The 16,482-nt window shown below is 39.0% G+C and overlaps 1 protein-coding gene across 6 annotated transcripts in view; it reads left to right on the top strand.

Moving 5' to 3' along the window:
- LOC115448197 overlaps positions 1–16,482 on the top strand; it is a 70,982-nt gene extending 54,500 nt beyond the window's left edge. For 2 of the 6 annotated variants that reach the window (XM_030175546.2, XM_030175551.2), the window contains 3 exons: positions 11,441–11,743; positions 11,869–11,988; positions 12,126–16,482. In XM_030175546.2, the coding sequence (XP_030031406.1) occupies positions 11,441–11,743; positions 11,869–11,988; positions 12,126–16,190 (4,488 nt within the window). In that variant the 3' untranslated portion in view covers positions 16,191–16,482. Of the gene's footprint in view, positions 1–843; positions 1,108–1,128; positions 6,884–11,440; positions 11,744–11,868; positions 11,989–12,125 lie in introns of those variants that run through there. The other 4 variants (XM_030175548.2, XM_030175550.2, XM_030175549.2 and 1 more) reach the window with 4 other exon arrangements.

Genomic DNA, 16,482 nt, shown 5'->3' with positions numbered 1-16,482 from the left:
ATCATTTTATGTGAGCCGGTTTCTTGTTCTTATATGGCATTGTAGGAAGTCATTTTGTTTTTATGTTTAGAAATATATTTTATTAAGAATGTGTATGCATTTGTGTATCTTTGGTATTCATTGTAATCGTTTCTGTTACAATATGAGTTCTTACTAAAATTAAATTATTGCAACTCTGAATGATTACAATGTTGTACACTTTTAGAACGTAGTTTGATCACTCTGTGTTTCACATTTTAGGCACTTAAATATCCAAAGTTGTAGACGATAGTCGTAAATTATTTAAAATTCAATACCTGTCCAAAACTCCTCAGTGTATAGTGAAGGTTTAGAAACAGACACCGCGGTCGATGATCTAGACTAGATAGTAATAGATGGCTGGTCATGTAATCGTAGACTCGCCACACTGGTTTAATTACAGTTCACTGGCCAAATACTTATGTACAAATATGGAGGTTTTAGATACTCATGTATTTTGCAAATGTAAGATACAGGAAAAAAAGGTGTTTGTTCAGCTGAATTGTGTGAAATGTGGCTACGAAATATTGTAAATAAAGACCTAGGTTTGATTTTTTTGATAAGCTATAAATGGAGTTGTTTACGTCACGATTTTCTTTCTGTTACTTGTCACCCACGTATTAATGTAATGACACGTTTTAAACAATCCGAAGTGTGGTGTTTCTTCATACAAAGAGTTCAATCTTCACCATAACGAGATACGTAACCGGACTCCCGCGCAAGCCTCCCGCACCTCTCACTCGCACCTTAACGAATATGTGTTTGGCGCCAAAGCCTTCGTCGTGCATCTCTGTCGCACGCGTGCGCGTATGTCGACTGTCGTTGTTACTACACTCACAGTCGTAAACGCGCAGCCTCTGTATCGTGGCGCGTAGTTGTTTTTTTAAGAGTTAATTAAAATATTCTTTCTTAATATTTCTCATGTTAAAATATATTTTTACGTTAGTGGTACATTGTGTACAATAGTGATAAAGTGTTCTACGTTGTGGAAAAGTGAAAAGTGCAAGTGTCAAAGTTCATTATCACTTAAATCTGTGTACTAATCAAGTGAGCGGTATTGTACGCGTGTGTTGATTTCATAGTAAATCGGTTAGTAGTTAGCCTTGTATGAGACAAGCGATGGCTGAGCACTGAATATTACTGTTAATATATTTAAATGTGTTCGCGACACAGCGCCGCAATAAGTAAACGTGAGACGAAAACTTCAGGGTCACGTTGGTGTAACAACAAATCATACATGTTCAGTGGGACATTTCAATACATTGCCTTTCCACTTGCGACATTGTCTAGCCTGCAACGCAGTAACGTGTCTAATCTATTTCACATTAGTTCACGATGTTATCATAGAAACAGTTCTAATTACCTATGTTCCACAACTCATTACGATTTACCTATGACGTATGTTCTCTATACGGTATACCGTATACCCAAGCTACTAAAGAAACGGAATAAAGCATCAATTAACATGTTCCACTTTTTAAATCCCACATCTGGTAAAAATCTCATCTTGTAAGTCGCGAACTAGGCGTGTATTTGCATTTTGATTTGCGAATTGCCTTCACGTTTTTCTCTTTTGGTGTTAAATTAACATAAAGTTCGCAATAGGCCTGCTTTTATTAGTAAAGAGGAAAGGTCAGCTCTCAATACACACATTACCCCACTTTGTCCACCCGTTTTTGGCTCAATGTGTTGGATTTGTGAGGTATTTGTCTCAGGTTTTACCCTACTGCCTCTTTCATCTACCAACTGTCACTCAACTCACGTCATTTGAGCTGACGACGCATGTCCTGCGCGTGAAAATTATACACGAGAGATATGTTTCTGACATCACCACTCATTAAGAGCAATGCTTTTTACCATTTACCTATCGCACTTAATGCCAATTAGTGATAGGTATTATCTCCTAGAAATGTCATTGAACTAGTTGCACCCACTTCTTGGTTACCTAAAATGTTCGCCCACTATGTCGGTTGACATTATCAAAACAAGTTGCAAAAAGCACGGATTAAGTATATTATGGCACTTGTTTATGAAGATAATTCAAACATAAACATTTTAAGTAGGTATTGTAGGGCGCTGTGGCATTTTTAAATTGCAGTGAGCTGTATCCATAAAGCCGCAAATTATCGCTACAACGTAGGTACCTTAGTTAGTCATTGCGTAAACACAGGATAAACGTCTTTGTTTTGTAGAGAAAAGCTTATCACTTTGTTAAGAACGACAGATAAAGTGATAACAGCACAAAAGAGTCAAAATTGTAATCCGTGCTTCCATTTATTGAGTATACCCCCATATTTAATTCGAACCAAGCCCACACATGTGTTTATCAATTGCTCATTGTACTTGTTTAAGTACGCATCCTCCCACTATTTATTTGCATTGAATCGGTATCATAAACACTGCCCTACCGGTAGCGATTTCTGCACGATCAAACATAATATGTACTCACATAACCATAAACTTGATATTAGCTTAGGATATTGTGTTCCGCATTGACTCAGAAGTCCTTTGCAGTGTCTACCATGAACCCCTTTTTAGATTTTAATAATATCCATATTTTTATTAAAGATATTTTGTGCGGATTCGGAACTGTTAATAGATGGTGCTGTTTCTATTCCATGTAAAGCACAGTAAACGTTAACAATATCTTAAGAGGTAGAAAATTCCGACTAGACCATCAAATATTCCTTAAGAAATAGTTACGCAGTGATCGATTCCAATTCGCCGTAAAATCTTAGTATATGGAACTATGCATTGAATTCCACAAGTCATCCGCACACGTGTCCGGGACATTTTGGAGGCACTCAAAATACTATTATGATAAGTAATACGCAAAGATTAGTATTTAAATATTTAGGAAGCTCTATTAAAGTATTAGTACCACAACATGAGTTGTGTTTTTCTTGAAAATGTTTATTACTACCTATGGTATAAAATCTTATACTTGGAATTTAACTAATTCTCAGTGATAAACCAAGTATCAATTCTAAGTATATAGACTTAAAATTCTTGAAAGTATGTCTTTGTGCGACACAATGTTCAACTTAGCCGAGAACTCGCACAATGGTATATTACTGCGTTTTAATTGAATTAGATGTTGCGCGTAGAACTAATCGATTTTGATTGGCGATTATTTCAACGTCTCGCACCAATCGAAATGTTACGGGAGAGTTCATCACACTTGGTAACCACACTACAGGCTACGAATCTACGATCGTAGTATAACGCGTAATAGAGCCCTTGTTCAAACTACTGGCCTTTCACGAGACTACGCCTTTCTATTATATTTTACTAGCTTTGGTTTGCGGTTCTGCTCACGTGAAAGTGTTTTCGAAAATTGTTTCATTACGCTGCTTCTAAGATACAAAGTCTATGTAATATTGATCGCGGAGTTACTCAATATGTGTGCGAAATTTCATCAAAATTCAGTGGTTTATGCATGTACTTCTAATAAAGTACCGAACATCCAAACATCTTTAGAAACCTTCGCGCTTATATTTCATATCAGTAGAATAACGAATGCGACAGTCTATAATTGTCATTTGAAATGTTATCGTGAAACACCCTAATATATTTTTTCCGGCGACAGGTGCTTTATCTACCTATTAAACAAGGTTCTTCGCTCACGCATTAATGTGGGGGTAAAAAATAATTTGTTTTATAATAATATTTTTATAGTAAATTATTTTCTTTATCGCTTCCTAATAGAGTAAAGAATTCAACTAACAGCAAAAAAGTTTTTCTAAGCAGTTTTTTGTCTCTGACTAATCAAGCAGCCATCAATATTCTATATTAATAAATTTATCAAGTCATTCCAAGTTTTGCTTCATTTAATTATAATATAATCAATTGTGAATCATCTAGCCATTACACACATTGCCTTGAAAGCTAGCAGACTACAAAACAATAGGTAAATTGATGCAATAGTTAATGCTACAGAATTAAGTTTAGATAATATCGAATACTGTTGTTTGTAACACACACCTTGGTAACACCCTGTTAGTGTATTGGCCATCTGTTTTTGGAGCGCCGGTTCCTATAATTACGCATTCGAAATGGCTACATGTAATGCCAATATATCTTTGGATATATTTTGGTGCAATTTAACAGGAAAACGAAGGTGTTTATTCACATACCATTTAGTCTAATTCGAATTGCATCACAAATATTATTTGAAATATATCATATTTATTAAAGTATAAAAGTTCAGTTAATAACATTATCTTTATTCAATAAGAATTTCTTGAAAAGTTCCACATGTTTGAGCAACGGTATCGCGGTTCGCAAATAGTATTAAAAATAAGTGGTTGGAAATATTTTAAGTTACGCGTGTTTTGTCACGAAAGTCACATTTTATGCAAAGGTCTGACAAATTATTTGTATGTATTATTAATTAATTGGATGATTAGATAAATTCAAAATAGTTACTGATTACTGTTCAAATGACACATATAAAAACATAGCTTTGTCGTTGATTCAAATATTTTATTGGAAACGTAAATGTCCTATGAGAAAATTAATAGTCTTATTCAATTTTAACAGCTATTAACCTAACATTAAAAATCTAAATAATACGATTAAATCACTTGTAATGCGAGAGTTGCCAGAAATGATTCCAAGTCAACCTTTCTCACAATCCGTTATATCCAATAGGTAGTGTAACCGGATCGCGAACTCGCATGGGAAATGCGCGCTGTTGTTTATTGATACACGTAACACTTCCTTTACAAATGGTTCCAACTCACGAATGAAAACTTATAACCTCGGTATGTTTGATAAAACGCATTCGGTAACCTTCACTTTTCATATGAAAGTAATCGACGAAAGTACAGTGAACATTTTGCGCACGACTCTTAAACCGGGTCATATTTCCTTATAATAAACATGACAAAACGCGATCACAGTATGTAGGTGTAGCTTTTGTTCAGTTTTCCTTAAGAGGTGATCTTAACGGACCGATTCGGAGAAGTGAACGCTGGATCGCAACGTTTACAACCTTCCAAGGCGATTATGCTAAACAATAACGTAATAAGGAATGAATCAACATCCTTCGAAAACCCATGTGAACAGTTTCATCACGATTTTTTTTATCGTATCCGTTATACGTAATCTAAAAACAGTTTCTAAAACTGGCAAATGTTTATGCTCAAGCGTTATAATATTAAACATATTTTGTAAAAAATAAAGAAAATATGTCTTTAAATTGTTGAGTATAGTTCAATTAAATTGTTAATGTGTGATCTATTTTATTTAAAGTACTCGTTCAAATTATGTTATTGATATATATTATTATATTGCTGTAACTACATTTTAAATTGGTAGCTTAATACACGAAGAAAGTCAATTTAAAATTATAGTCAATTATTTAAAATTTTCGAAGTAGTTCTGAACGTAAGATTACTGCGTTTGAACCGGACCGGCTTTGAGGAAACTGACCAAGTATTTTACAACTCCGACATACTTACAATCTGACTCACGTGACGTGAAAGTTCATTCATATGATGAATATACCCATAAGGTTAAAGCTTAACCGACCATAAAATAATTTCTTTGGCCACTTCAATTCAAGACCCAAGGGTCCGTCTCTACATTCTCAAGTCGACTTTTTTTTCACATACTCGTGTTATGATTCATTCAAATAGTTGAGGAATGAGAGCGTGTGTGAACAATGTTTCTCGTATCTCTAAAATATTCGGCTATGTCGATAAAGATATATCTTTTATGTTCCAATTCGTTACATCTAATTTCACTAACTAGCCGCCACAAATCATAATAGCGTGTTATTTTTCATTTTAGGAAGAACATTGTCAAATTCCTAGATGTAACTATTTAACACGCTGTGTGCACGTGTTGCCTAATATGGCAGTAATTTAAACAGTTTATAGCTTTACGAGGCTTTGAGTTATCTCCATAGAAATTTAAACAAAAGCTCGTCATTGTAAAATTTGTATACGGAGCTTCAGTATTACTTGCGGCAGAAAGAGACAGAGCGTAACCCACGTGAGTTAAGTTAACAATAGATTATAAAAAATTGTAGGTACCTGGAAGGTAGAGGCGCTCGGGTGTCCCGCCTTCGCGTGTCTACCTCTAGTCTCAAGTCAGTCTGTTCGAAAGCCTCCGAGTCGTGCGCTCGTGTATTGCCATATTTAATATTATACAACTAGTTGTTTATAACGTTGAAAGTGATTCGAGTATACATTATGTGCGTCAATTAGTGGTTTAATGCACTCCGGCAGTTGGATTTTATAAAACTTTTGTGACCACCTGCTGCGGTGCACCTTCTACGCAACTGGCGTTCGCGCCCAAACCCGGTGCATTAATATTCAAAGTACTCGTTGTGATAAAAAAATACATATTATATGCGAATAAAATAGTTAAGAGCTAGTGCGGATGGGCATATCTTAACGTGCACGTATCGTGTGGAATTCAAATGTGAAGTTTCTCAATACTACGTGTTTGGTTTACTTATTGCCGTTTAGAGTTGTTTGCGGACACGAACCGATATGTATATTCAGTGCAGAGCCATTGTATTCGGTCACGACCGGAATGGAGATTGAATAAGCTTTGAACTGAATTTAGTTAATCGCGTGATCGGCTCGAGCGATGCGGACCAGTCGGTGAGATGATAAAGTTTCGGTACAAGCGTAAGGAGTCGAGCGATGGCGGGAAGAGCGGCACGGCGATACAGAAGCAGAAGATCGAGGGGCTGCGCGACCGGGAGCTGCTGCCGCCCAAGGACATGCTCACCGGCTCGCTGGCCGGCGTGCGGCACAACACGCTGCCGCGCTCGCGCCCGCCCTCCGCCTGTCGATACGACGCCCCGGACTCACAACTTATTAGCCCCGTTACATTGTCATTGTTTAGAGTAAGTTTTGTTTATTGTAATCAATATTATTCTTTAAGTTAAGTAACTAAATAACGTCGTGTCGGTGGCTAGAAAATGTCTATTGTCTTTTCTAGATTATATTCTAGTAAATGACTCATAATAAGCTCTTAATACAACTAAGCGACAGCGTGTTTTAAAGTTAACCGCAAGTTATCTTTGTGTCGAAATCTTACCCGGCGCCTTTTACTGACTCATGGCACTTTGTAACAAGTAAACGTTGCGAACAACAGAATTGAGAAATATAGAAAGTTAGAAGTCTTTTCATAGATAGATAATGAAGATAAATGCGGTCATAGGTTTTGGAAAATTTATGCTAATTTGCATACGTTTATTATAGAATGCCTACAGAGAATTTTTGAATGCATTACTCGTCGTTGACCTCCGAAGGCCTATTGTCTCGTAGCCAACGAAGGCAATTTGTCCCGGGAATACATAACGCGCTTTGCTAAGGACGCTGTCGCAGTAAATACTAACAATAAGCGATAAAAGTGACATAGAGTTTGTAAAGTATACCCAGTACACTATGAACATAAATTGAAATATATCCATTAATTAGTGTTTTACCTTCACGCCTTTCAAGCAAATGATCATTAACGGTGGAAGCTACCACTATATCTCATCTTATTAATATTCTCCTTTGATAAAGCTGTAAAAGGTTAGATTTTGTATTAAATTTATTCCTTTTCCGTATACGTACACCGGCGGTTTATGTAAGCACTATCAAGACGTTAAGTAAAATCGTGCAATTAGATACATCAGGAATTAATTAGTAATCATTAAACACACGATTAGCAAATGTTACTGACGTTTTTGAGAATCATTAGAATACTCAGTATTTTATTTAATTTAAATACGCTACAATGTAATTATGAATATTAAGGAATTTTATTGCAACCAGTCATGAGAATGTTGACAAATCACTTTTTGGATATTCTCTTTTACTCACTTTGAAGGTTATATCTTGTAGTACCACTCGTCCTTTAATTTATTTGTAAAGAATATGCGGCGTTCGGTTCGAATTGACCATTGTCTTGGATCGTAACCGCACGCACAGGTAACATTGGAACTTGGCTAAAATATTTTTATATTACGAACACGTGTCATATAAATCCAGCGTATAAATCCTCTACGCATTTATTTATTAGTAATATTAATCAATCGTATGAATAAATAATACTAGTATTTATGTGTTTACCGCAACACCAGTAATGAATGGAAAATTTATTATATGTAAGTCTTATTGGCTTAATTTGTATCAAGATTTACAGTTTCTGCTATTTTATCGGGTTTCCTCACATAAAGTTTGCATTAAGAAAGGATTTTTGGTTTCTGTCAATTTGATCCCTGAAAGAGATAAACCGTTCGAGTCGAATAAACAACTACTTGATACCTGATAGGCGATGTTACGCACATCTCAATCTATAACAACATTAATGAGTATAGGAAGCAGGGTCACGGCTAACGCCTCTGGGAGCCACCGTCATTCTCACGCCACAATACCCAGGTATATCGTAACCGCGTTCCCACTGCGCGCTGTTCCACTAATGTCATACATGATGCCTTGGTTCCGCGTTAGTTCATATCTTTTACTAAGTAAACTCGTTCATTTATTTGATAATACTATTGCATTAGCGTTTTATAACTCTACGTGTTAATTCGAGGGTGTGATTGTAACTAACTATTCTACCGTGCTAAGGGCACGGTGGTGGTATGTCAGTGAAACCTTATTTCGAGAAAATCGTTTGTTTTGTAAATATAGTTTTAAAATTTTTTCTGTTTTGTATGTAAAACTGAGATAGAGGAACTCTTTTAAGGCGATACCTCAAGGTCCATTTTCATACATTTTGTTTCACCTTTAATCTGGGTAACTAAACAAGTATTGGCAAGTAAAGAATTTAAATTCACGTAGTGATTAGTTCTCGCAGTTGAAAGAAAAACGTAAAAATAATTAATAATCATGGATATTTCTGCCTTTAAAATGTCGTCATATTAAATTTTAAAGGCCGAAATATCCATGATTATTAATTATTTTTACGTTTTTCTTTCAACTGCGAGAACTAATCACTAACTAGACGTGAATTTAAATTCTTTACTTGCCAATACTTGTTTAGTTACCCAGATTAAAGGTGAAACAAAATGTATGAAAATGGACCTTGAGGTATCGCCTTAAGGTTTTTTTTAACAAGTTCTAAACAACATACCGTTATTTAGATAAGTTCATTGGATCGGTATTTTTTTAAGATATCTGAAGACAGAAAAATCAAGTTTTTGATTTTTTTTGAGATACCGCTTATGAGCTAATCATGGTAGTATTAACTCACTCCCGACTTTGTTCTCTGAAGTATCAAGACATGAAACGCCCGTCAAAAGTTGACGCGGATCAAACCACCTATGAATGTTAGAGTACTAGTACTTTAACGCAATTAAGCTATGCCTTAGATAATTTTCTAATTTCCATGTGTAGAATATGATAACTTTTAATTCTTATATTTTTAGAATATTAGATTCAATGGGAAATTATATTTACAGAATATTTTATAATTCGATCCTACTGTAGCACATCTGAAAATTGTTCCCGTGTTTTTCCTTCTATACCTAAGTAGAAATTTCACACAGTTAACAATGGTTTTCGTTAACTAAGCTACCACAGTTGACTTGTAAGTTTCTCATTTCTTTACAATCGGTTCGGCTGAATGTGAAAACGTTCGTGTCTCAGTGTGCGCTGCAATATCAACGGGGGGTCTTTGATTAATCTTGATAAACTTCGTTTTGCAATCCAGTTGTAAATGGAGGCCAACATCGTTGAAAAATTTTAAGTATGTCAACGAATCGATCATTAGGACGGAATACAAGTTTATTATCGGTGTATAAAACTTGCTCAAATACCGTGACAAAATAGGTGATCCTGCAGTTGACATAATATGAATATAATATAATCAACCCTTGTCGTGTGAAATAACACATATTTAGGAAGAAAAAATCAATGAAATTTATATGTATTCAGACTTTAATTCGTTTGGTACATTTTATGTAAGGAATATCCTTACGTTAATTATATTATTTATGAAAAAAAAATTGGGTCAGTTTATAGCATTCTAATAAGTAAATAAAAGTATATTATAAGCTTCTAACAAAAACTGCCTATATCAATTAATTTTATACCACTTGTATTTCAATTTAAATGCATAGTAATGCTTGAGGTAAATTTCATACCAGCACAATTAACCGCTAGATTTAACGTGACGTCAGACGTGCGGCCGAAGCCTTTGGAGAACAAAAAATACCAGACGTTCAACTAACGAATAAAAGAACTCTTTGTTGTACTACAAAATGTTATTGTCTTCGTAGCTTTTGTATTGACCTAAAAGGTTTTGAATTTGTGTGTTTGCGGATCTATTATCAGGCACGCCATGTGATAAACTTCTAGAGCAAGTAAACCAGAAGTTTGAAACACGTTATAAATCACAAGCTTATCTTCCAAGAGCGTAAGAAAATTGTCGTCATAAACATTTCGTAACGGGCCTATTTATTCACACTGCATTGTTTAGTATTTTCTCGAGAAAGATGGCTATACACAACAGTAAAATTCACAATATATTGTAACCAACCTGCTGTAAAAAATGTGTTTGGATACATTTAAGGTTATGGAATATAAACTTTAGGTCTATGAAATGTTCTCTAGGTTTTCATAGAATATATCGAAATCTATAAGATAGATGCAGCATTAATATTGATTTTTTCAGTGTGTTCGTGGAATAAATAACATATTAAGACACAAATTACAATTTTAGATGCCAGATTTTAGATTACGATTCGAAACAAATACAAAATGTGGCGTTATTAATATGCCACAGGTGATTAAAATTTTGATAATTCGACGTCAAAAACCATAAGCCGGCTACAATGTGCATCGTTGTTGCCGGAAGGCACGATGCAAGCTGCGTCCGCCGTTGCGCCGGAAGACGCTTCACTTCATTACTTAGCCATCTTTTATAACCGACGTAAATACAATCTATGGTTTTTAATTCGATATGAAAGATGTTCGATATAGCGCCTTGTAACGTTTCGTCACTGTCACGCGACTGATTTGAAAGTTTATTTTCCCAACGGCTTTCTTCAGTAAACTGTTGTGACAACTAATTACCACGTCTAGAAGTTAGCAGAGGAAGTCAATATCGCTATAGTGAAACGTCAATTGTGATAACGGTTGTGGGTTACGACATACACAAAAACGACGCCGATACTCATGTGCGCGTCGAGTGACCACCTCGGGTCATGGCGTGTTTGTGACCTATACCTCCACTCTTATTCGTGCCATACTGGTTTTGTTCCGGTTTTACCACTGAACTGGAAACGATTCGCGTCCTTATTACTTTTGGAATAAGGCTCAGTTTCCTTTACGGATGATATCCCAACTTTTTATGGACTACTTATTATAAAAAAACCGTTCTTTTTCGATCATAATATAAGAGCCACTGGAAAGCGTGATCAAAATTTTACAAAATATTTTCTTAATCATCAAATGCTTGTCTACAGGAATTATTTACGCAACTGCAATGGTCAGCCGAGCGCGCGCCTGCCGCGGACGGACTCCGACGTGCGCTGGGCGGGAACGGCGCTCGGTTCCAGCTCGGTTGTATGGCGGACGCGAGCGAGTGCTTCGAGCACATCCTGTTGCGAGTGCATGCGCACGTCGCCGCCGGCTCCGGAGACAGGAGAGACGACGACGCCTGCAGAGCCCCGCACTGTGTACCACACCGCAAGTTCGCAATGATGCTGGTCGAACAGTCCGTCTGCGGTGACTGCCAAGCCACCTCTGAACCTTTGCCGTTCACACAGGTAATTTTTTAAACTGACCGAGTGTAAAATAAAATTGGCGATGACAAGGATATGATTAGTGTAAAATATGATAAGGTATTTGAAGATTTAATTGGATTGGCTATCAATAAATGGTATATTTTCAGATGGTGCATTACGTTTCTGCTACGGCGTTAACGGCACAGGCTGCGATTGGAGAACATGGCGATAGTTTTGGCCTATTGTTAAGAAAAGCAGGCGGAATGGGAGACATCAGAGACTGTCCTGTAAGTACTCACTTAAATCAAATAGTCGTGGGGTTTACATATCCGAAACAAAAATAAATTATTACTACTTACTGCATTTACAGAATGTTGTATATTTAAAAAATGCTCAATATAAATGAATATTTATTTATTTACAGAATGCTTGCGGCGCCAAAATCCAGATTTGCCGGACACTGATGAATCGCCCTGAAGTCGTGTCTATCGGGATGGTGTGGGACTCGGAGCGTCCGTCAGCTGAACACGTGTCTGCGGTGTACGCCGCCATCGGCACCGAACTGCACCCTACCGACGCCTTCCACGCGTGCGTCGACCAAGCGTGGGCGGCGCGAGCTACCCACCACCTCGTCGGACTTGTCACATACTACGGGAAACATTACTCCACATTCTTCTTCCATAGTAAACTACGATTGTGGATCTACTTTGACGACGCCAATGTGAAAGAAATTGGACCAGAATGGTCGCTTGTTGTAGAAAAATGTCGAAAAGGAAGATTTCAACCGCTGCTGCTATTATATGCTGCAGTGGACGGTACGCCATGTGACACACGACATGCACCTAAAGATGTAGTTCCGTTCCCTGGACCAGAACCACGACGAGCTGTCACTCCGGCGCCCGAAAGGCCTGTTGCTGGATTTGCTCGACGAGCAGTAACACCTGGGCCTGATAACGAAAACGATTATGTTAGTAGAAAAGCTGTAGAAAACATGCTCGAAGTCCAAGCCAATCGACGCGCGCAACTAGCGCGGAGTCTCAGTACAGGATCGGCGTCTGATTCACAGGAGCGACCCAGAACGCGTCGAGACTCTGGAAACTGGAGCGGAGACCGGAATAGTGCCTCGTCAGCATCTTCGTCGACTGCGGAAAGCCCTTACATGTACACGAGAGGAAGAGGCGTCGGCAGCGTGCCAGGGAGCCCCACTCGCAAAGGAGACATGTCTAGTGGCGGATCTTGCGATGCTGGATACGACTCGTACTCATTGTCATCGACGGATAGTTTACCGCTCCAGCAGGGTCTGCGACTGAACTTGCAACATGTGCCAATTCCGAAAATAACAACGCGCGGTGGCGACTCCGACGGTTTATGTGCAGAAGCCGACATGATGTTAGAAAAGTCTCGTCATGCTGAAGATGCTGCAGATTTTGAAACCGCTATTGTGTTATGCGATGCTGCTGCGTCAAAAGCGCGTTCAGCTATGGATGCTTCCGGTAATTATCATCACACGGTGACTCGAGCTCGCATGATGCATAACACTTGCGTAATGCGCATCCGCAGTCTGCAAAAACGAATGGCTGGAATGAATAGGCTTACAGAAGTCGCACAATCTGTTGCTGTCAGAAACACAAAATGTGGCCTCGAAAATTCTCCAGCCACTATCGAAATTTACGCCACTTTGCCGAAGAAAAAGGGCTCGTCTAAAAAATCCCTCAAATCAGTTGAAGACGATATTGATAACATGACACGCGAACGCCCGCCGAGGCATAAGTCTCGGGAAGATGAAAAAGTGAGGGAAAAACGATCAAGGAGCGAAGATCGAGGCAGAGCCCGAAAAGAAGTATCAGCACCAATTGAAAAGAAGGAAGAACCACCCGATGACAAAAAATCTAATAAAAAACAACATAAAATAAGACGAAAATTAATGATGGCAGGCTTGATTAGACGTAAAAACAGGTCGATGCCAGATTTGACAGAAGGTGCTGATGGCAATTCAGAAACAGTGAATGAGGAAAAACGCGTCTCCTCTGTAGACGACACAGATGTTGGACGAAAAACAAATGAAGACAAGTCAAATCTGAGTGGTTATCTTTCAGAGGGGCATTTGGAATACTCAGTCGCAAGCGGCACAAACCCAAATCTTGAACGAAGCAAGTTAATGAGAAAGAGTTTCCACGGAAGTGCTGGTAAAATGTTGATCGTCGCGAAAGTACCACCGCCACCACCATTGCGGACCACTTCCCAACTTAGCGGGTCTAAGTACGGTTACGTGGAACACGGCAAGGAGGGGTATCCTCCTGAAATAGAGGAGGATGGCGGTTTTTCTGAACAATATGGCGATGAGCCGCAGTCGTTACCTTTTCTCCGTGCTTACGACGACAATCAAGTCAATCATTACGACAGACTGGACACTTCACCTTCGCAGAACTTCCACACCGTCGTAACCAAAGCCATGATCCACCAAGAGCAGAGTCCTGTTAAAAGAGATGTTATCCCAACAATAGCACCATCGCACAGCAACGTTCAAAATCTTTCTGCGGCATTTGACAACGGTGTGGATGAAGTAGACTGTCCTTTAATTATGAGGAGATCTCCACAGCCGTTTGAATTACCGCCTTATCCCAGTCCGATGAATTCCGTAAATCATTCCCGACAACCCAGTGAGGAGTTCCCTCCACCTCCTCCACCGATAGATCTAACTTCAGTACATGAAGAATTAAATAAAATTCAAAGCATTGACGAAGTCGACGCCGGCCAACAAGAAGCTACTCAGGGCACGTTACTAGCGCAACTATTAGAGAAGCGAAAAGAAATACTCAGAAATGAAAGACGCATGGAAATAATGAACTCATGCGCAGATGTTTTAAAGGAGTTACAAAATAAAAGGATGCATTTGAACCATATAAGATCCATTACAGCGGAAGCACAACTTTCTGGTTTACCCGATAATCAAAAATTAATGGAAACTAACAACAACGTAAAAAATATAGCATCTAGGTTTGAAAACAATGCGCATGCGGCTACTGATAGCGAAAGGTCACACATTAGTTTTGTGGGCATGAGTGGCAACAGGGACGTCATTAACTGTTCAGAACAATCAAACACTGGCCTCTACAACAGACGAGCCTCGTCTTCTTCCATAGACCCGAAGCAAATAGAAGAGGAACACAACGAACAAAAAATCGCTAATGATTTTGCCGATCGCTCTAAACCCAAAAAGAAGTCGGTATCATTCTGCGATCAGGTCATCTTAGTATCGACCGCTGAGGATCAGGAAGATGACAGTTACATTCCAAATCCTATTCTGGAACGTGTATTAAAGTCAGCCATGAACAAGCCTGAACTCACGACGATGCCACTCCAGTCGGAGAAACCCTCGCTCCAACGACAAGACTCGTTCGACAGTCAGTCGTCACGGTCGACGGTGTCGTCCTTGTCGCAAAACTCGTTTGTCGCAAAAGACAACGCGCATGCGGAGTACGTCAGATTACAAAATCCATACCCAACGTACCAGCCGACGCAGCCTCGCATCCAACCTCAGTACAACAGTCAGAAGACTAACGGGATTTATGGCACCAATTCGCCTGTGCAGACCATCCCTAATCAAAACGAATTAACTAGCAATGTACATTATTATAGATCACTTCAAAACTCTGTATCTCCCGTATCGCACAACCAGCCACCGTCAGTCTATCCAAACCAGAACAACCCACCGAACTTTAGTTTAAATCCTGCAAATAGACTGCCCACGGCTGCCCCCAACAGCACTTATTCAACGAAGCACCCGACGAACATACAAAGACCAGTTCCTAACACGTACCCGCACCCACCGACGCACCACGTGAACCAAACACCAACCAGCACATACTATCACAGACTACCACAGAATCCAGTCTCCCCGCCGGCACAGAACACTTACAGTGCAAACAGACATTTCAATAACAACCCACAGACCTCCTCGCCATATCAGAGCGTGCCTAGTAACTCGCCAGCGTATCAGAACTATCACAGCCCACCGACGAGCTATATGACTGCCGAGTATTCTAGTCGCCACCCGCAAGTGAACGCGAGCCACTACCCGCCGTCGCCGTACCAGCGCGTGTCGCCGCCACACGGCGAGGCCGACGCCTACAAGCCGCCCTACAACTACTGCCTGCCCGACACGAGGCTCTACGCCAACTACACCCAAGCCGCTGACAATGTCAACGATCAGCTCGATCAGTACCAGTATTCCCAGAACGGGTACAACACGGCCCAGCACGTGCCGGCGTTGAAACAGTTGCAGAAGAAGTCCGTGTCGTTCGAGCCGGGTACGAAGGGCGGCACCGACTCTCCTGTACCTCCACAAATGAATTACTCCGGTGGAGATAGTCAAGGAGGGTCCGACAAGTCGCTCTGTAATTTGTGCCGCAAGAAGTATGTGACGTCGCCCGCGATGTATTGCCCAGATTGTGACTTCTACATGTCGAGGTTTAAGCCGCGTTCATAGCATACGATAATTTAATACTCAACTATTATAACTATTGTTAGACAATCAAAATGTAAATATTGTTAAATGTTAAGTCTGTAATTTATAAGCAACCAATTTGTACTTTGAAATTGACTGATCTCATTTGAGAACTAGAATCGCTATTTTTTAGATATACTATGAACGTTTACATTTAAAAGATAAATTTCCTTAAATAATTACTGTACTTAAGAAGTTTAAAGGGCCGAAGAGTTTATATTAGAAATAAGATACGTATTAAAAAGTAAAATTATTAAAATGAACTTCATTGATG

This window comes from Manduca sexta, chromosome 20, assembly GCF_014839805.1.
Source record: "Manduca sexta isolate Smith_Timp_Sample1 chromosome 20, JHU_Msex_v1.0, whole genome shotgun sequence".
In the NCBI taxonomy this organism is placed as follows: Eukaryota; Metazoa; Arthropoda; class Insecta; order Lepidoptera; family Sphingidae; genus Manduca; species Manduca sexta.
The sequence above is the reverse complement of the archived record's forward strand: the minus strand, read 5'-3'. Positions and strand labels throughout refer to the sequence as shown.